The sequence below is a fragment of the Panthera onca genome, chromosome E3, assembly GCF_046562875.1.
Source record: "Panthera onca isolate mPanOnc1 chromosome E3, mPanOnc1 haplotype 2, whole genome shotgun sequence".
Taxonomy (NCBI): domain Eukaryota; kingdom Metazoa; phylum Chordata; class Mammalia; order Carnivora; family Felidae; genus Panthera; species Panthera onca.
The window spans coordinates 26,581,646-26,603,000 of NC_138354.1; the positions used below are offsets into that span (position 1 = coordinate 26,581,646).

General features: G+C 45.7%; 1 protein-coding gene across 7 annotated transcripts; it reads left to right on the top strand.

Moving 5' to 3' along the window:
• Positions 1 to 20,312, top strand: KNOP1 (lysine rich nucleolar protein 1). 7 transcript variants are annotated; one of them, XM_060648646.3, is made up of 6 exons: positions 85 to 103; positions 1,690 to 1,763; positions 3,106 to 4,025; positions 7,393 to 7,461; positions 13,564 to 13,641; positions 16,137 to 20,312. In XM_060648646.3, exons 2-6 carry the CDS (start codon positions 1,712 to 1,714, stop codon positions 16,446 to 16,448), a joined length of 1,431 nt encoding a protein of 476 aa, XP_060504629.3. In that variant the 5' UTR covers positions 85 to 103; positions 1,690 to 1,711; the 3' UTR covers positions 16,449 to 20,312. The 7 variants fall into 7 exon arrangements, with proteins under 7 accessions (XP_060504628.3, XP_078296047.2, XP_078296046.2 ...); XM_060648645.3 differs by lacking the exon at positions 1,690 to 1,763 and having other exon boundaries at positions 1 to 103; XM_060648647.3 differs by lacking the exons at positions 85 to 103; positions 1,690 to 1,763 and adding an exon at positions 111 to 297.
• The last annotated feature ends 1,043 nt before the right edge of the window (positions 20,313 to 21,355 follow it).

Below are 21,355 nucleotides of genomic sequence, written 5' to 3' on the forward strand. Positions count from 1 at the left end.
GGAAGGACCCAGAATTCACGGGGGCGAGCCAGAGACTCGAGATTAACTTCCGGGTCGCGGCGGAGCTGGCTTTCACGTGGAGGCGGGGAAGATTGGCCTGAGGGTGAGTGCTGAGGGGCGGCCCAGGCGGGGAGGCGCGGGGTCTGGAGATTGGGCTTGGGGACTTGCGGGGCAAACTAAGGGAAAAGCGGGCGACTTGCACCCCAAATCCACACCACCAACCACCAGCGCTCGCTCCGGCCTGAGGCCGCCGCCTTCTGGAAGTTCTCCCGCCTTGGAGTGGGGCCAGGATCGCGGGTAATCCCTCCGCGCGTGTGTATGCGCGCGGAAGCTTTGGCGCTGCGGAGCCTTAGAGGGTCCGTTTCGCCTCCCGGCTCCCTTGCTTCCTGCTAGTGAACCTGCCGTGGTGGTGGGGTGTTGGTTTCATTGTGCGGAGCACAGGCTCTGCGGGCTGGGTTCGAATCTTTTTTTTGCCACTTGCTGGCTTTAGGACCTAGGACTGGTAAATTGAAGTCTCGAAGCCTCAGCAAGTCTGTGCGATGGGGCCTTCACACCAGTCCTCAGGAGGCTACCGCGAGATTTTAAAAGCGCTTTTGGAGAAAGTGCTGGTTTTTACTGGAGACACTGTAAGGAACATCCTCTTCCCTTAGAGTGAATACATCTGGACTCGCTGGGTTGAAGAGGAAGATATTCAGTGCTAAAGAGGAGGGAAGCTTAAGGGGATTAAATTGACCACAGCCCCCCTTTGGCTTCTTTGTTCTAAACAGGTCTCTTGACTATTCCCCCACCTGAGGCGCTCTCCGCTCTCTTGACTCCACCCTCTCTAGGTTTGCACCGACTTCTCTTCCTTTGCAGGTCCCTCTTCCTCTGCCCTCCTGTTTCCCTAAGGTGTTGTCTTAGGCTCGTTGTATTTGAGGCTTAGTTATCATCCATACATTTCTAAATTTTTCTTATCTATGTCAGCCCCATCACCCCTGAGCCTCAGACCCACATATCCACCTGTTCACTGGACAGTCTCCTTTTGGATATCTCAAGGCATCTATGCAAACCAGCCTGTCTCCTGCAGCCCCTAATCACCCTCCTTCAGTTCCTTTTTCTTAGGATTTAACACCACCGTCCTGTAGTTGCCCAAGCTGGAAACTTCTGTACTAGAAACTTTACTGACAACTGATGGGTCAGATTAGATTAACTCCATTGCCCTGACCTCACCACTAACCTTGATGTTATCACTTGTGTCTTCATTATCACACATCTTTTCCTCCTACACCTTCTTGAGAGCAGGTGTTTTTTTTTTTTTTTTAACAGTTTTTAAGTGTTTGTTTTTGTTTTTTGTTTTTTTACTTCTGAGAGAGTGCGCGAGCACGCACAAGCGGACGAGGACAGAGAGAGGGAGACACAGAATCCTAAGCAGGCTCCAGACTCTGAGCTGTCCACACAGAGCCTGATGCAGGGCTTGAACCCACAAACTGTGAAATCATGACCTGAGCCAAAGTCAGATGCTTAACCGACTGAGCCACCCAGGCACCCCTATAGCAGGTGTTTTATCTTGTTCATCTCTGTATCTCTGGCATTCATTTTTTCGGTGAGTATTTATTGAACACCTGCTATGTGCCAGGTACAGAACTAGGCTCTGGGAATAGAGCAGAAAACAGGATAGGAATGAATGAGAGGGTTCCCTTGACTTTCCAGGTGCTCCTGGCATGAGTTACAAATGAATTTGAGTCATGGTTTGGTCCTGGCCTGGCTCCTTGAAGCTGCTAATGGTGAGTCAAGTCCAGTCTGCACCCGCAGGGTTCTGAGCCTGGAGAGCTTCAGGATGGAGAGCCTTTTGAACTATGCCTCCCACTGTCCAAACCTGGGGGATATTTTGTTTCTGGATTCCCTGGGTGTCTCCATGTCACCTAGTTCAGGGAGCAATAGGAACTGGGGTGTGATGAGTGACAGAAGTAGCCTAGCTGGAAGCTGAAGTGTACTTGAGGGCCCTCGCACAGTTGCCTACATGACATTTCCCCAAAAAAGCTGGACATTGTAGGTTGCTCTGTGTCATCTCCAATTGTTAAATATTGGTAATTTGAAAATTTAAAAACATTGAAGCAGGCAAGGTGTGGCCCCCACACCTTCTCCCCCTGGCAGCCTTTGATCTGGTTCAGTCCCTGATGATGGATAGGGAAACTGAGGCCCGGATAAGCCAACACTATGTGGCAAGAGAGTGTCAGTCACCATTTGAACCCAGGTCTTGTCTGTCCTAGCTGGGGCTCCTTCCGTATCTTGCTCCTGCTCATACTACTAGCCACATGGGAAGGTAATTAGGAGGGTAAGTCATCCAGCGTGCAGGTGGGGGAAGTTAATTTCCACACACAAAGGAAAAGCTACTTAGGTGAACCAAGGTAAGGAGTTAATTGTGCCACAGTTACTGCCTCTGGTGGGAATTGGCAGGAAGAGTTCACCTCAGGATTTCTGTCCCCTTCAGAAATTGTCTGTCTGATTTGACTGCAATTATATCCTCCCTGGCTGGCACAGGGTAGGCAGTAAATTTGTTGGAATGGGTGACTAGGCTCAGAGATCTGAGAAGGGGCGTTAGGAAAAGGAATCAACAGTGTACCACTTTGCATGGATCACTTCTCCCTTTGAGAAGGAAGTGTTATTTACCCCCATTTTCTAGATGGGGAAATTAATGTTCAGGGAGGCTAGATGATTAGCTTAAGGTGAGGGAGCAGTTTCAATTTGAACTTGGGCCTGTCTAAATTTAAACTCCATTCTACTTCTTTGATCACATTTTTCCATCCCTTAACATTTCAGACTAGCCACTCAGAAACATGGCTTTTGGGGCACCTGGGTGGCTCAGTCGGTTGGGTGTCCGACTTTGGCTCTTGTCATGATCTCACGGTCCGTGGGTTCGGGCCCTGCATTGGGCTCTGTGCTGACAGCTCGGAGCCTGGAGCCTGCTTCAGATTCTGTGTCTCCCTCTCTCTGACCCGCCCCCCCTTTCATGCTCTGTCTCAAAAATAAACATTAAAAAAAAAAGAAACGTGGCTTTTGGTACTACCTAACTGAATTGTACACGGGGATTTGGTAGGGGATAACGTGTACCATTTCTTTTTTCAGGAATGATCACTAAAACCCACAAAGGAGACTTGGGCCTTGGGCTCCCAGAGAAAAAGAAGAAGAAGAAGAAGGTGGTCAAAGAACTAGAGACTCAATACTCAGTTTTAAACAGTGACAGTTATTTCACTGAGATCTGTCCCACAAAAGCCACATCCCCCTCAAAGAGTGTGGTGCTGGGACAGGCATCTGAGATGCCTCTAGTGAAGAAAAAGAAGAAAAAGAAGGGACATAGCACCCTCAGTGAACAGCACTTAGAACCTGAGACCACATTACGTGCCGGACGGACAGAGAAGTTGCCGAGCCCCAGGAAGCAGGCTCTTGGTTCATCTGAGTTCCAAGGTGGGGAGAAGAAAAAGAAGAGGAAGTCCTTATGGCCTCCGGCCATGTCCCCTGGCTCGAGAATGAAGACCTTCCCGGATCCCAGACAGGGCGAGGAGGGGACCAGCATCGGCAAGAAGCCCAAAAAACACAAGAAGGAGAAAAAGGCCCAGGAGGCTGCAGCCTTTTCAGCCAAGGACCCTTGGTTCTGTGAGTCTGGGGATTCTCTGTATGCTTGCTCGGTGGGGAAGGATGGAGAGGAGCAGACAGCCTCAGGGCGGAAACGGAAGCAGGAGAGCCCCAGGGAGCACAGTGTGAAGATGAAGAAGAAAAAGAAAATCCACCAGAAGGGAGACCCCTCCCTAGGGCACCTTGAGCTCTCCAAGTCCATTGAGGGCATCCCCAGGAAAGGAAGTAAGAAGCCAGTCAAAGTTGAGGCTCCAGAATACATCCCAATAGAACATAACCCCAAGTCCCTTGCAAAAAAGAAAATGAAGGCTAAGAAAAAGGCAGAGCAGCCAGGCATTGAGGAGCCAGCTCTGAGGAGGAATAAAAAGAAGAAGGAGAAAGAGAGCAGAGTAGCAGGAGAGCCTTGTAAAGAGGTAAGCTTTTCTTCAGAAGTAGACTCTGCTTGGGTGAATAAGGGTGGAAGTGGGGAGTGTGTGTGTGCATTCATACACAGGCACTCCCCCTTGTAGCTGCCAGAACCCTGATTGAACTGACTTCAGCCAGAAAAGGGTATTTGTTGAGATACGTAACTGGAAAGGTTAAAAGCTATTTAGTTTCAGGTATGGCTGGATCCAGGTACTCATGCTCTATTCTCAGTAATAAAGGTATCCCTTGCTATTGAAACTTTACCCAACTTCTCACTATCTTCACTTAGGGTCTGAATAGATATAAATTTTTCAGATGAATCACTCTCTTTCTGAACTCTTGCCACTTGCTGTCCAAAACTCAGGAACCAAATAGTTTGAGATAACATGGTGTCCAAGCCTATCTGAGTTTATTTTCTGTGCTCCGTTTACATGATTTAGAGATCAAATAGGTTTGGATTGCGGGAGATGCCTGCGTGGCTTTCCCCAGCTCTGGGCTTTGTATTTTTTTCTTCTAGTGGGTTTTAGTCACAGACAGGCACCTCCCACCTCCTACCCATAGCAAGACAGTCTCAGCAGTTCCAGGATTTCATCCTAGTAGTTAGGCTACCCCCAAAGGGAGAACTGTAGCCCCTCTGAAACGATTATAAAAAAATTCTCAGGGCTGCTGTCACATGCCTCAGGTGATCACCCAAGCTGGAAGCCCTGATCTGAAGCTGGGGGGAGGGAACTAGGGTATTAGTCCCACTGAACCCCACTGTTGGAGGTTGGGGGGGAAGACAATTCCTGGGAGGAAAACCCAATCCTAATTACCCGGAGGAAGAGAATAGTTGATGGTCTGGCGAAGACAACAGAGATACGTTGTCTCCATCCTGACAGGCTTCCTTGAGTGGGGGAGAGAAGGGAGGAGATGAGCCAGAGCACTTGGACTCCACAGGTCCACATCTGCCTCTATTTGTGTCAGGACCACAGCTTCATTCCTGTTTTTGGAATGAGTGGATGTGCAGGGGGAAATGAGATGGTATGTGTCCTACTCCAAGCAGATGTCTGGCCTGTTGGGGTAGCCAAGGCTGATGTTGAACACTTACTGTGTGCCTGGCGGTAGGCTAACGCTCCCCATGTATTAACCCGTTTAATCCTCACATCAGTCTGGTGAAATGGCTGCTGTCGTTATCCTCATTTAACAGACAAGGATACTAAGGGAGGAGTTAAATACCTTGATCAGGATCATCTACCTGTCAGGGTGGGCTTGCAGCCCAGTCTGGCTTTGGAACTGGAGGTTTCATCCTTTCTCAGAAGCTGCCCTGTAACTTCCCATAGATGGTAGAGCCATTAGAGCCCAAGAAGTGACTGTCTTCTATTAGAACAAGCCCTGAGTTCTCTTCCCAGTTCTGCACCGACCAGCTAGGTAAGCTCAGACCAGCCACTGCCCTGTGGTCCTCAAGTAAGAATGATGGCTAACGTGTATGGAGTTGTTACTGAAGGATGGCCCTGGCACTGGAGGGGGCTCCATTAATACCAACTGAAGGATGAGCCCCCTGGAGCAAGGTCATCAGGAAGTGTCTGGGCACCCTCAGCTCAGCTTGATAGGGTTGAGGAGGGCAGGGGCGGCCTCCTTTTCAGGGCCTACAAAAGGCAGTTCTGGTTTCTGGATTTTTCCCAGTTTTGTCCTAGTCCATTAGACTTATTTCACTGGTCTCTTTCATTCAGAAGCTCTTGGGGCCAAGAGGAACCCCAGAGGCTGGGAGCCCAACCCCCATCAGAATCCCTTCTTTCCAGAGTTCAGTGAAAGGGGGTTGGTCCCCTCTGTTTAACATCTCCTGCTGTGGGGGCTCTGCTGCCTCGGACAGCCCTCTGAGTCGGAAATGCACACATCTTCAGGGTCTGGATGGGTGATGTGAGTAAACAGAGCCTTCCAGGGATCATCACATGTGATGCTGGGTGCCGCGCAGAGCACATTTAAAGTAAGGCTGCGAAAAGATGGCAGTTGTCATGACCAAAGGATCAGGGAAAGTGGCCTGGGGTCTCACTTTTAGAGGGTCCCATGGGAGCTAAGGTCAGTGAGCAAGTTTGACACATGCAAACATGCCCAGGGCAGGCCCAATGAGGACACCACATGGGAGCGGAGTTGTGTGAGGGCTGTTGGCTGTGGGTCATGCAGAGGGAGCAACAGTGCAGAGGCCCTGGAAGGAGCAGAGACTGGGGTAGTAGAAGCTGGGAGTTTGGGAGGGGCCAAGGAATAGAGACCATAGAGGCCACAGGAGTCTAGATTTTTGTGTAAATAGGATAAGAGCCCCTGGAGAGTTTTGGGGAGTAGTGGGGTGATGTGATCTGATTTTTAAAATTTTTATTTTTTTAATTGAGATATAATTGACATATAACATGGTGCAAGTTTAAGGTGTATATATGATATGATCCGGTTGAGTTTTTTTTTAAGATTTTATTTTATTTACCTTTTTCTTTTTTTAAGTTTATTTATTTATTTTGAGAGAGAGAGAGAGAGAGTGAGGACCCCAAGCAGGCTCTGCACTGACTTTGCAGAGCCTGACTTGGGGCTCCAACTCATGAACCACGAGATCATGACCTGAGCTGAAATCAGGAGTCAGATGTTCAACCAACTGAGCCACCAGGCCCTGAGATTTTATTTTAAGTAATTTTTGTACCCAATGTAAGGCTTGAACCTTCAACTGCGAGATCAAGAGTTGTAATGCTCTACTGACTGAGCCAGCCAGGTGCCCCTCCAGTTGAGTTTTTAAAGCTCACCCTAGTTGTTGTGCATAATGGAGCAGGGTTGGGGTGGAAGGGGGTGAGGAAGCAGGACTTAGAGACTGTTGTGTTGTCCAGGTAGGAGGGAAGGCAATGACTAGGACTGGAGTGGGGGTGGGCACTGGAGGAGAGAACTGGATTTAGGTTTGCTGGCAGGGTCCCCGCCCTGCCCACCCTCACCCCAATCAGGGCCCCAGGCTTACCTGTCCCCTGCCAGTCTGTCCCTCCACCCCCATCAGCAGGGCCCTTGGCCTCTCTCTTGCTGGTGTGGTGCCATGGGAGATAAGATGATGTCTGTGGCAGGAAAGGTGTGCCAAGCCTTAGTCAGGAGACCTGTGTCAGTTCTGTCCCTGAGCTGTGGGGGTTACTTCATGATGGTCCTGTCACCTCTCTGAATCTTAGTTTCTTCTTATGTTAGGTCAGTGCCGTTGTCTTGAGGGGAGAATCAGAAATGTGGAAGACAGGATGTCAGAAGTTCTGTTGGTGGCAGGGGTTGAGGTGGTGCTGCAGTCTTGGGACTTCTCTGGATTATCATTGTCTCATCCTGCTGGGCTGCTGGGGCAGAGGCCATCGTATGCTTGACTCTTCCTCCCTTTGCCCTTTTGTGCAGGAGCCTGACACAGACTTAGAGGTGGTGTTGGAAAAGAAAGGCAACATGGATGAGGCGCACATAGACCAGGTACGGTCCAGGTCCTCATCCCCCTCCCAGATGTCTTGCCACCCACCAGGCACACATTTGTCTCCTCCTGGGCAACAAGATCCTGGTCCCAGAGGTGTCAAGGAACCCAAAAGCCACCAGCCAGCTCTGGAACACCTCAAGTGGCAGGGAACTTGTGGCCTTCCCCACTTGATGCTGGGAGACCCTTTCACTACCACAGCTTTGGCTGAGGGGCTATCTGATCATTGAGAATCTCAGGCTGAGTGTTTCCCTTATAATTGCTGCAGGAGAGACAGGAGTATGACTCCAGGAACTGCAGCCAGGGCAGGGAACATGTGCTCAGCCAGGCCCATGCATTGCCACCTCCTGTCCTCAATTCAGGAGCACTTAGAGAAGTTATTCTGTTGTGGCTCAGCTTCTGCTTCTGGCGTGCCTGGATCTGTAGGTAGATGTATCCTATAAAGGAGCATGACTTTCTGGAATTGGGGTCTTTGTATGATCCTGGACCAAATGAGGCCAGGCAGGACAGTGGTAACAGCAGAGGCTTGGCTTTGGACCATTACTAACATCCTTGGGCAGTCACTGACCTTACTGACCCTCTCGTGTAGGTGGCTGTGAAGACCAGACGCAGTCATGTTTGTGAGGCAATCAGCAGGGGCCTGTCTTATATCTGCTTAATAAGGGGCACCCGTTACCCTGACCACATCCTCACGCTTTGTCAGCAAGTAACTGCTGGAGAGAAGCAACAGGGTGTGATGCAGGGATGACCCCTGTCTCGTGGCCCTTCTACTCCAGGAGAGAAAGAAACCAGTGACTACTAGGAAGTGAGCTGAGTATGTGGGAGCCTAGAAGATGTCACAGAATTTCCAAACCTAATGCCTTTGGAGTGCTAAGGAACTCTCCCTGGAGGCAGGGGCATCGGAAGTAGGACCATGCCGATCAGTAAGGGGATGCTGACAGAGCCCAGTCCACGGCCTGGCACAAAGCACAAACCCCTTAGAAATGGGAGCTCCCCAGCCTTTTGCAGGTCATAGTCATGCGGCTCCCCAGGGTCAGGGCTAACTGTAATGAGGACCGAGAGGACAGAGGCGGGGGGGCCCTGCCTCTCTGGGCTCTGGGCCCCTTCCCTCAGTTCCTTTCGCAGGTATCCTCCCCGGCTCAGGATGCAGCAAGCTGCTAGAACTCTGAGAGTCCTCATGCCCATGTACTTCTTATGGGCAATGCCCACCAGCAGCCCCTTTGCTGCTGACTTGTGCCTACTGTTTACAATTTTTAAGGAAACTTTTAACCGTTATGGGTGACAGATTACCTCAACGTAAGTGAAGCTTTCTGTTTTACCTCTGCCTTTTTGTCCTGTAAATGCTGAAAGTTCACTATGTTAAAACATTGCAACCTAAAAAAAAAAAATGCGACCTGAAATCCTATCACCTAATAATGGTCACTCACTGTTAACCCTTTGTTACTATATTTTTCTAGATTTTTCCTTTGTAACTATGTGTAATTTTAAAGCACTGTCTAATCATGCTACGTTATGTAGACCATTCTCTTAATTTTTATCATTTAACTGATGAATTGAATTTCATTTTGTCTTAGGCACATCTGTATCACTCTGCATCTGGAGCATGGCTCCACTATAGGAATATGTTATCATTTTTTCTGTCATTTTTACAGTTGTCACTTTGTTTTATATAGTTTTCAACTTACATAAGTGGTCACTTTGTCTCGCAGCCTGTGGCAGATTAGAAGGGAGGAGGAAAGGGCACAAATTGGGTCAAAGTTATACCTGAACCCTTATGAGGGAGAAGGAGACCCTGGATGCTTTTTTTCCTAATTGAAGTACAGCTGACATACCATATTATATTTCAGGTGTACAGCCTAGTGATTCAACAATTACATCCTTTAATCTATGCTCACCACAATAAGTGTAGCTACCATCTGTCACCTATACGAAGGTATTACAAGATTACTGACTGTATTCCCTATGCTGTACTGTACATCCCTGTGACTTACTTACGCGTTTGTACTTCCTAATCTCCTTTATCTGTTTCGCCCAGCCTCCTATACCCCTCCATTCTGGCAACCACTAGTTGTCTGTTTTTATGAGTCATTTGTTTTGTTTTGTTTTGTTTTCCAGATTGCACATGTAAGTGAAATTATATGGTATTTGTCTTTTTTCTGTCTCAATTGTTTCACTTAGCATAATACCCTGTAGGTCCATCCACATTGTCGCAAACTGGCAAGATTGCATTCTTTTTCACTGTTGAGTAATATTCCATTGTGTGTGTGTGTGTGTGTGTGTGTGTGCGCGCGCGTGCATATATCTTTTCAAATTAAGTGTTTTCCTTTTCTTTGGGTGAATACCCAGAAGTGGAATTACTGGCTTGTATCGTATTTCTATTTTTAATTTTTTGAGGAAATTCCATACTATTTTTTTATACTGGTTGCACCACTTTGCATTCCCACCAACAGTGCACAAGGGTTCCCTTTTCTCTGCATCCTCACCAACACTTGTTACCTCCAGTCTCTGATACTAGCCATTCTGACTGGCTTGACATACCTTGTTATGATTTTGATGTGCATTTTCCTGATGATGTTGAACATCTGTTCATGTTTTGGCCATTTGTATGTCTTTGTAAAAATGTCTATTCAGGTCCTCTGCCCATTTTCTAGTTGATTTTTAAGTTTATATATTTTGAGAGAGACAGCATGCCCATGCAAGCAGGGAAGGGGCAGAGAGAGAGAGAGCGAGAGAGAGAGAGAGGGAGAGGAAGAATCCCAAGCAGGTTCCCCATTATCAGCACACAGCCCAACTTGGAGCTTGATCTCATGAACTGCAGGATCATGACCTGAGCTGAAACCAAGAATCAAACGCTTAACCAACTGAGCCACCCAGGCGCCCCATGTATGAGTTCTTCATATATTTTGGATATAAAGCCCTTATCGAATATAGTATTTGCAGATATGTTTATCCTTGCAAATTAGTTGATCCTTGAACAACATGGGTTTGAATTGCACGAGTACATGAATACACGAATTTTTTCAATACAGTGCTGTAAATGTACTTTTTCCTTTGATTTTCTTAATTACATCTTTAGCTTTATTGTAAGATTATAGTATGTAATACATAAAACATACAGAATCTGTGTTAATCAGCTGTTTATATTACTGGTAAAACTTCCAGTCAACAGTAGGCTACTAACAGTTAAATTTTGGGGGCGTCAGAATTTATATGTGGATTTTCAATTGTGCAGGGGGCCAGTGCCCCAATCCCCACTTGTTCAAGTGTCAGCTATATCTTCTCCCATTTAGTAGGTTGCCTTTTTGTTAGTTTGTTGTAGTTCTAATTGTTTTTATTGCCCTTGCCTAAGGATACAGATCCAGAAAAATATTACCAAGAATTTTTTGCCTTTGTTTTCTTTTAGGGGTCCTATGGTTTCAGGTTTCACATTTAAGTCTTTAATCTATTTTGAATTTATCTTTGTGTATGGTCTGAGAAAGTGGTCCAGTTCATTCTTCTGCATGTAGCTGTCCAGTTTTCCCAACACCATTTATTAAAGAGACTGTCTTTCCCACATTGTTAGATCCTTGGATGCTTTGTCATAGATTAATTGACCTATAAGTTATTTCTGGCTTCTCTTCCATTGATCTCTGGTTTTGTGCCAATACTATGCTATTTTGATTACTGCTACTTTGTAGTATAGTTTGATATATGGGATTGTGCTACCTCCAGCTTTGTTTTTCTCTCTCAGGGTTACTTTGGCTATTCAGCATCTTTTGTGATTCCATATGAATTTTAGGATTGTTCATTCCAGTTCTGTGAAACATGCTATTGGTTTTTTGATAGGGATTGCATTGAATCTGTAGATTGCTTTGGATAATATGGACATTTTAACAATGTTAATTCTTCCAATCCATGAGCATGGTATATCCTTCCATTTATTTATGTCATCTTCAAGTTTCTGTCATCCATGTCTTAAAATTTTCAGAGTATAGCTCTTTCACCTCCTTAAATTTATTCCTAGGTGTTTTATTATTTTTGATGCAGTTGTAACTGGGAATGTTTTCTTAATTTTTCTTTTCAGTAGTTTGTTTTTAGTGTATAGAAATGGAACAGATTCCTGTATATTGTTTTTATATCCTGCAACTTTTACTGAATTCATTTATTAGTTGTAATAGTTTTTTGGTGGAGTCTTTAGGGTTTTCTATATAGATTATCATGTCATCTGCAAGTAGTGGCAGTTTCATTTGTTCCATTCCAGTTTGGATCACTTTTGTTTCTTTTTCTTGTCTATGGGCCCGAGACTTCAGTACTGTGTTGAATAAAAGTGATGAGAGTAGACATCCTTGTTTTGTTTCTAATCTTAGAGGAAAAACTTGAAGCTTTTCACCATTGAGTATGATGTTAACTATGTGGCCTTTATCATGTTGAGGTATGTTCCCTCTGTATCGACTTTATTGACATTTGTTACCATGAATTGATGTTGAATTTTATCAAATGCTTTTTCTGCATGTATTGAGATGAGTATGATTTTTATTCTTCATTTTGTTAATATGGTATATCAAGGATGGATATTAAACCATCCTTGCATCCCTGAGATAAATCCTGCTTGATCATGGTGAATGATTCTCTTAATGTATTGTTGAATTCAGTTTGCTGACATTTTGTTGAGGACTTTTGATCTGTTTGTCAGGGATATTGGTCCTGGAAGCTTTTATATCAAACAGCAGGGTCATTAGTATGCTGATGGTGGCCTTGAGCCATGCTAGCAGCATTGCATAAGATGTACCTGCTGTGTACCAGGCACTCTATTAGGTTCTTAACATTCTGCACCCAACAATTTAATGTTGGGCAGGGAGGTTCTCCGACACCAGCAATTCTTGGACACCAGCTGGGTGTCCTACAATTCAACTCCAACCTGACACAATATATATGGAGATAGTGTCACATCCCACAGGTTAGGGACTCAGTCTCACCAGGCTACTACCACCCCTCGGCAGCCTGCTATAGATGGGAGGTTCTGATGACTCCCTCCTTGGGTTCTATTAATTTGCTAGAGCAGTTCACAGAACTCCGAATCATTTCACTTACTAGACTGTTGGTTTATAATAAAAGGATACAAATCAAGAAAAGCCAGATGGTAGTGATACATATGGCAAGGTATGGGGAAATGGCACTAAAATTTCATGCCCTCTCCAAGTATACCACTCTTTACAAATCTCCATGTTTTCCACCAACCCAGAAGCTTTCTGAACATCTTGCTCTTTTGGGAGGTTTATGGAGGCTTCATTACATAGGTGCAATTGATTAAATCATTGACCATTTGGTAATTGATTCAGCTTCCAGGCCCTCTTCCCTCCCTGGAGTTTGGAGGGGGGACTGCAAGTTCCAACCCCCTATGTTCATGGGGTTGGTTCACCTGACAACCAGCCCCCATCCTCAGGTGCTTTTCTTCGTTAGTTCTCCTCATTTACATAGCATAAGACACCTTGATTGCTCTCCTCACTTTGGAAATCCCAAGGGGTTTAGGAGTTCTCTGCAGAAACTAGGATGACAACCAAATATATATTTATTATACATCATAGCACAATTCTGTTTCTGCCATTTATCCTCCAAGGTAGCTGATATTTCTATTTGCAGATGAATGAATCTAAGTACAAAAAGGTTAAATGACTTATCTAAGTGCTAAGTTTCATACTAGCCTTTGCCTCACTCCAGTGTTCTTTCTAGAAAACAATGCTATCCCGAAAGTTAACTACTGTATCTTCTGTATAGGAAGGCAGGGCTTCAGGCAGTGTGCTTTGGGGAAGTTTCCACCCACTATGGCTGTTACAGACAAAAATGTTCTGCTGAAGGTGGATAAGGCTCAGTTTATAGGAAAGTTCATTCTTAAAGAATGGCAAAAAAGAATAAATGAGGCTGCCCATTTTAGGTCAAGGGATTGCAGCCTTGGGATGCTTAGAAGATTGTTCCCGACAAATGCCTGCCCCAATTTGCAGCAGAGGAAAGCTCCTCTCCCTCTTGCCACCGTCCTGTCCTCCTGCCCTATCTCTGTGCTCTGTTTTAAGCTCAAAGGAAAACTTCTGTGTCCCATTTCCCTCTTTTCTTTGCTCTCCCTTGCTCAGGTGAGGCGAAAGGCCTTGCAAGAAGAGATTGATCGTGAGTCGGGCAAAACGGAAGCTTCTGAACCAAGGAAGTGGACAGTAAGTTCAATGCTTTGGCTCTGCTGGGTGACATACCCCGGCATCCTGACTCCTCCTTCCTCACCTTGTGGCATGAGCAGCAGAGTGATGGGAGACAAGACCATGGGAGTCCAGGCCCCAGAGGCTGTCCCAGTCTGCCGTTGGGCTCTCTTGACTGCAAAGCTTGTCTTGAGCTAACTTTCCTCCTTCTGAAGGGGTGCTTGCCTACTACCTCCTAGAGAGCTGGCCAAGCCAGAGAAGCATCCTGAACCTTTGTCTCCAGCTCTGGATGGATGGGATGTCCCCACACATTGGTCTCTGAGGGCATGTGATAAGCGCTTTCCAGCAGTGGATAGTGACCTCAGAAGGCTTCTTGGACCAGGGTAGGTGGCAGAGGCAAGAGCTATGTTGTGGCAGGCCTCTCTCAGGACTGCCTTCAAGGTCCAGTTGGAATGGGAGATTCCAAACCAGGCCTGAGGAGATGGGACAGGAGGGAGTACTGCGCGAGGACACGAAGTCAGGCTGAAGCAGGGTGAGAGGGGCTGTGGGCAGGCCTACACCAGGCCAACCTCGACTGCTGTGGCCGGAAGCTTGTACGGAGACTCTAGGTGCAGTGAGAGCTCCTGGAGGGCATGTGTGTAGGGGAAGTGGGGAGCTGGTTAGGAGGCTCGGCCTGCAGGCCTGAGGACTGGGATGGTGGCAGAGGACAGAGAGAAGAGACAGCTTCACAACCCAACAAGACTTGCTAATAGTTAATTGGATTGGGGAGAGGGAAAGAAGGATCTAGATGACAAGGAAGGCTTGCTTTCCTGCCCTGTCTTAAGCCTTCACAGTTTAACACAGGAAAGAACAATTAATTTGGATCCAAAGACCTGAGTTCAATTTCTGGCTCTGCCACTTTCTCGTTGTGAGACTCTAGGGAAGCAACTTCCCCTTTTGGAGCCTCGGTTTCCACATCTGTAAAATGGGACTTGTACTCTCGCCCAGTGGGATATGGAGAGGGCCTTTGTTATGTATCTTCCCTCTGGGTGTCTCTACTCTTTCCATCCTCTTGAGCTGAGCAGAGCTGATAGAACATCCTTATTGAGTTGAGGAAGGCAAGAAACAGGGCAGCTAGTGGCCCCAGAGGCGGTACCTAGAAGGACCTGATGGGGATCCTAGGGCACAGGGGCTGGCATCTGCTGGGGACACTTTAGGTGGCATTGCCTCCCAGGACCTGGGGACACTTGACAGGTGAGGCCTGTGGTGAGGATTCCAGACTGGCTGTAGGCCCCTGTGGGAGGGCCCCTTTGAGTGGGTCAGCAGCCCTTGGAAGAGCTAGTTTCCTCAGACCCAGTGCAGGGCTGTCAGAGGTGGTTTCTCATTCTAGAAATTGTAGGCCTGGGAAGCTGTTAATTATGCCTCCATCTGGGCCGCTATGAAACTGGAAGAATTCATCACTGATTCACTCAGGGCAAGTGTAACAACGATTGGTTTTTAGTATTCTCCCAAAACTGATCTAGAAATAAGTGCTAGGCTGGCATTTGTCTTGCAAGTGGAAAGTTCCCAGGCAGCATGGAGGTCAGCAGTCGGGGTGGGGTGGGAAGAATGACCAGTTATTGAGAACTTAAAGTATGCCAAGCATTGTGCTCTGGGTTGCTGGTGTAAAAACCTGATTTGATCATTAGTTAAAGCCCTGTGAGAGGTGTATTACAGTTCTGTATTGTAGATGAGGATATTGAGGCTCAGAGAGGTTAGGTGATTTGAACAGAGTCAGCCAGGGCGGGCTTGATCCCTGGGTCTGTGTGACTTCAAAGTCATAATTTTCTTGAGCTGGGTTTCTTGCTGTCTCACAGGTGTGAGAAGGAAAGGGGTCTTTTCTTCTGCAGCCGCTCTTAGGAGCTGTCTTGCATTTTCTTGAACATGGGTGACTCATGTATAGGTGGTAGAGTACTCTGGACATGAATTGGGACCCCCTTAGTCCTGGACTAGCTCAACCTCTGGCTTGGCTGTGTGACCCTTTACCCCCCTGGGCCTCCACCCCCCACTATAAAGCGCAGTGCTCGTGGGAAGCAATGTGCGTTTCAGATTCCCACTTGCTCTCCTCTTCCCTCCAACTGACAGCAACCTGAGGGCAGAGTGGCCAGCTGGGAGGTGAAGTGGTTGGAGGTGAGGTGAGGTGTGCCATACTCTTTGCCATGAGTTAGGGGAGGAATGAAGCAAATAGGCAGCTCCGTGTTTAAAGGTGGGCCCTGGTGTTGGCCAGACCCGAGATGGAATTCTGGCAGGGTCATTGATTAGGCTTGTGCCCCCAGTTAGTCTTCATACCTTCATTTCCTTAGCAGTAAAATGAAAATAAATACAGTATTCCTTACACGGCTCTTGTTAGAATGAAAAATATAGTCTGTTGATGTGCTTGTGAGCACTGTGCCACAGTGAGCATTTAATCAGCTGGATCCTCCTTGTTGAGGCTGGGCTTGGGGAAAGGATGGGGCTTTGGAAACCAGGAAAATGACCACCTTTTTCTTTTAACACAGGGAACTCAGTTTGGCCAGTGGGATACTGCTGGTTTTGAAAACGAGGAACAGAAACTGAAATTTCTCAAACTTATGGGTGGCTTTAAAAATGTGTCACCTTCATTCAGCCGCCCCCCTAACATGACCGGAAGGCCCAACATGGCTCTCAACAAGAAGGCGGCCGACACTCTGCGGCAGAACCTCCAGCAGGACTACGACCGGGCCATGAGCTGGAAGTACAGCCGTGGCGCTGGCCTTGGCTTCTCCACCACCCCAGACAAAATCTTTTATATTGACAGAAATGCTTCCAAGTCCATCAAATTTGAAGATTAAACTCTACTGTCTTGTCCTTCAAAACAGCCAGAATTGCTTTTATTATTCAGTTGTGCAAATGAAAGCCATTTTACAGTTGTCTTGAGTCAAACCTCTGCAGAGATTAAGGAAAACTTTGCCCATGTGCTTGGATGAACTGAGGTCAGGGAAGCTCATGTTTCAGAAGTCAAGAGAACATGTGAGTGGCTCACACTTCCTATTTTCTGTATTAAGCATTCCATCCCTGTTTGAAGACATCAGCATATATAAATAATACCTAAATGTCTTGAGTGCTTAGTATGTACCACGTACATACTAATGTGTTGCCCCTGCATTAATGTATTTAATCTTAATAATTATGAAATAGGTGCTATTATCCCCATCTTATAGATGAGGAAACTGAGGTTCAGGGATGAAGTAATAAAATTGCCCAGGTTCACCCAACCAGTAAGTGCCAAGTGTTGTACTTTGTGCCCCAAGCCCTCTGTCACTATTCACTACTCTGAATGTCCCCCTCTAAGGAACTTTACCAGGAATACTCACTGGAGATTGAAATCTCTTTTGATTGAAGAAACAGAAGTTTTATTAGATGTCTAAATCCCAAACAGGAAGTAGAATTAATGATAAACAGGGAAGAGCAAACTCCTTTTCTTTTCCCATCTTGGAGGAGCTACTGGCAAAGGGGGGTCTGAATTGTCACCAAGCAGATGTGACTGAGCTTCGTCTGCTGTTAGGAAATGTGTTTCTAAACCAGTTTTGCCTTTTCTGACTTCCTGCTTTCCATCCTCAGTGCTGAGCTTGGATTTAGTCTTGATGCTCTTAACTGAATTCTGAAAAAGGCATTTTTAGAGAGACTGTTAGTCTTTGTGAACCAATGACAAATTCCCAGGGATCTGTTTATTATATTCTTTGCAACCATGAGGAACAGAATCCTAGGTGACTTATGTGGCAGAGGTGTCAGGATGTGTGGAGGATGACACAGGAAGTTGCCTCCTCATGATCACATTTCCATGCCTAGACTCTATAGGCAGCCCCACAGAGCTCCAGGTACAATGACCTGAACGATACGACCACCTTCTTTCCATTCACCTAGCATTTTGCATCCCAACATACAGTTTATGAGTGGGACATTTTCACATCACTTGACGCCTATAGTCATCCCAGCTCAGCAGCCCAACTAAACAGCCAGGATATTTAGTCTCTCACTTGGCAGGAAGTCCTTATGTAGGGAATTGATGCATCAGCTCAACAAAGAAACATTCTTCTCCTCTCTGCTCCATCCATCCTGTTGGCTTCATCAAGCTGGTGGAAGAAGGGCTGGACCAATTTTAAGTTGGATATCAAGACAGTAGAACATTCCAGAGGAAGAAGAAAAACCTTATGACTCAAGGAAACTTCCAGAAGACCTTTCATCATAACGCATTGCCCAGCAGTGGGTCATATGCCTATTTCTGAGCCAGCCCCTGGCATGTGGACGAAGATGCACTCCAGGCAGGTCAGAAAGGAAGAGTGAAGAGCAGATGCTGGTGAGACAAACGTGGGGTCGACTACTGTCCCACTGGGTGGGTAGAGGTGAGGCAGGCCTGCCCTGACTAATAAACACTGGCTAGGTCGAGAGTCTTACAGTTCTATGCTAGTAATGTCTCAGGTGGGCACATCAGCCAGAAGGTGAATTGGGCCTTTGACGGATTCAACTTTGAGATACATAATGGGAGAGGCCATCTAATTGCCTAGAAGGTAAGGTTCTGCAATTGAGTTAGCTCCTTCAGAGAGTCTTGTCCTTTCACAGGGGAATAAATCTCTCCTGGCCTTGATCAACACTACAGGAATTTACTCCCTATACTGTCTGCTTTAATTGTTTTTACCTTGCTGAGAGATCACACTACAGTTAGGGCCTGCCTTGGCTTATCAGGGAAGATTGTGCTCAGCCATCTCTTGGGTGATTCTGGAGACTGGCTGATTGATTGTCCACTGTCTTGTCCTCATAGTGATAGTTCTCATTAGGATGTGATGGTCAGACCTTTCTCCTCCTGCCATTTAGTATTAATAATCTGTGTTTATTAGGATTTGACTTTCAAACTCAGTGTATCCCCATTGGCTGAAGAGATCTGCTGGCTGAGGGGAAGGTTTAGTATAGTCTGTTCCTAAAGCAGGGTCTAGCCAGAGAAGGTTGAACAGCCAAGATAGCAAGATGGGCAGTGTCCTCAGAATGGACTTAATCTTACCTCTGCTGCTCTTACCGGTGCAGATCATTGTCAAGGTAGCAGGTCTCTGTCCTGCAGCAGTCTGCAGTCCCAGGAGGATTTACTCTCTGAGTGTCCTGGGTTAACTGGGCTTCTCTCCTTTGTAAATTAAACAACATCGGCTTGTGCCACTCTGCCCCTTTTCCCTATGTCCAGTACCCTCAATCTGTCTGCAAGGGTTTTTGGTTTTTTTTTGTTTTTGTGTTTGGTTTGGTGTGATTTCCCTTGTTCATGATGTCTCCACTGAAACAAGACGGTTTGGGGATTTTTATCCAGAACCAGGGCAGGAGAGATCGGACATATATAGCACAGCCAAGGTCTTGGTTGAATATTTAATAGCCCTGTTCTCAAACTTGTTGGCTGTTTGTCCCTCAGGGATTTCTCAACTGACCAACTTTCCATGACAGGGTCCTTCCCTCCATACAGTTGCCCTTCCTTATCCAGCTGTCTCTGAAACCTCATGATTCTTAACCACTGTATTCCTTGGAGTGATTCCTGCTGTTTCTGCCTTAGCCCACTGGACTCTGCCCTGAGACTTCCTTTCCATAACTAGAGTGGCCCATCAAAAGTATTTGCTAGATAGACAGCATTCTCTAAAAGAAATTGTGTATTCAACTTTACAAACATAGAATTAGGTTTGTGGTTGGCAGAATAATGAGCCTCCATTCTCCCCCTGGACAAGATGACCCCTCCATTGTCACCCTGGGACAAGATGACCTTGTCCCAGTCACCAGAACCTGTGACTATGTTAGGACACGAAAGGGAGTTTGGGTAACAGATGGAATTAAGGTTGCTAATCAACTGACCTTAAAATAAGATTATCCTGGATTATCTGAGTGAGCCCAGTCTAATCACAGGAGTCCTTAACTGTAGAAGAGGGAGGCAGAAATGTCAAAGAAACTTGTAAGAAAAACTTGGTTGCTGGTTTTAAGGTGGAGGCAAGGGCCATGAGCCGAAGAATGCAGGTGGCCTCTAAAAGCTGGAAAAAGCAAGAAAACAGATTGTCCCCCAGAGCCTCCAGAAGGAACAAAGCCCTGCTTTGAGGGTAAGCCCCCTGAGACCTGTTGGTCTTAGGATCAATAGATAATCAAGGTGATAAAATTGTGTTGTTGGAAGCCACTAAGTTTGTGATAATTTGTTAAGGCAGCAATAGAAAAGTAATCTAGGTCTCATACAGAACTTTTCCTCATTTTTAAAATCGTATTTCCTAGAATATTTAGAATTTTATTGTTTCATTATCCTTTGTGATAACAGTAGACTTCATCCCCTGTAGGCTATGGTTTTCAGAGTCTGGCTAATTGATTCAGTAATGGGCTGAGGAAAACCACAAAAGGTCACAGAAGATCTAAGCTTTGGTCTGGGACAGGTGTGACAGATGGTTCAGAAGCTCCTTTGGTGTAATGCGTATTCAACCTAATATGAAAGTCCAAATTCATATCAATATAAGAACATTACTCAGGCTTGGGAACAAATGCTGTCTGATGTGTAACCTCAGAGTAGAAGGAAATGACTTAAAGCGGGTAATTTGTGAATTTGCCAGTTGTGTTTCATTTAAATAGTATCTAGTAAAAGTGGCATATGAAATAATTTTAATGGAAATAATTTTGTGAAATAAAGATCAGTTGATAATATTTGAGCAGTACCACCATGTTTTTTTTAATTTCTTTATGTTTTGTTCAGTAAAGGGGAGCAAAAGGGTATCTGCTGTTCTTTGTTGGAGGCTGTTTTCTCAGGCTGGGGACAGGGGTGAGGAGGAAGTTCACTATTAAATAGGCCAGAAAATCCATAGCACATTCTTGGTCCTAAGTGTTCAGTAAAAATATGAGTTTATATATTTTTTAATGTTTATTTGAGAGAGGGAGCAAGCAGGGGAGGGGCAGAGAGAAAGGGAGAGAGAGAATCCCAAGCAAGCTCTGCACTGTCAGTGCAGAGTCCAGCTTGGGGCTGGATCTCCTGAGCTGAAATCAAGAAAGAGTCGGACGCTCAGCCGACTAATAATTTTTAATTTTTTAAAATTATTGTAACCACTAATACTGAGATTTTGTGAACCTGTAATCCTGCATTTCACAGGGTAGAGATGAGATGTGATTTATGTCCAGTGAATATCTTCCAGAAGTACAAAAGTTTGGGGCACTTTAATCCACAATTTGGATAAAATGGATGCATTTTCCTGAGCACAGGCTGTGAATCACCACCAATCAATATTAATGCTTTTAGTGATTCGGAATAAAATGTCAGTGGAAGCTCATCAGTAGTAGTACAGACTCAGATTCCAGATTCCAAAAATCTGGTGGTAAAAAAGTAGAATCACATGCAGTTTAGAATTATGGCTGCAAAGCAAACGGGGTAATATGTTTAGACAAGTTTTCTTCTGGATGAAGAGAGTCAGAAGTAATTAAATGAACAATCATGAACATAAATGTTCCTTTGGGAGGTTTATTCAGTTAAAATATAGTTTCTGCTGAAGCCACAGAGGGAATTGCAGATTTGACCTCACTTTCTCCTTTAACCCACCAATGTGTTTTTTTAAATTTATTTTTAATTGAAGTATAGTTGACATGCAATATATTAGTTTCATGTGTGCAGTGTAGTCATTTGACGTTTATATGCATTAAAAAATGCTCCCCACGAAAAGTGTAATTACTGTCTGTCACCATGCAAAGTTATTACAGTAGTATTGACTAT

Excerpts from the sequence above, each read along its gene's own strand:
- KNOP1 (XM_060648646.3), top strand. The coding sequence starts at position 1,712 with ATGAATTTGAGTCATGGTTTGGTCCTGGCCTGGCTCCTTGAAGCTGCT. Across the intron at positions 4,026-7,392 it reads CAGGAGAGCCTTGTAAAGAG|GAGCCTGACACAGACTTAGA; the intron begins GTAAGCTTTTCT and ends CCTTTTGTGCAG. Across the intron at positions 7,462-13,563 it reads ATGAGGCGCACATAGACCAG|GTGAGGCGAAAGGCCTTGCA; the intron begins GTACGGTCCAGG and ends TCCCTTGCTCAG.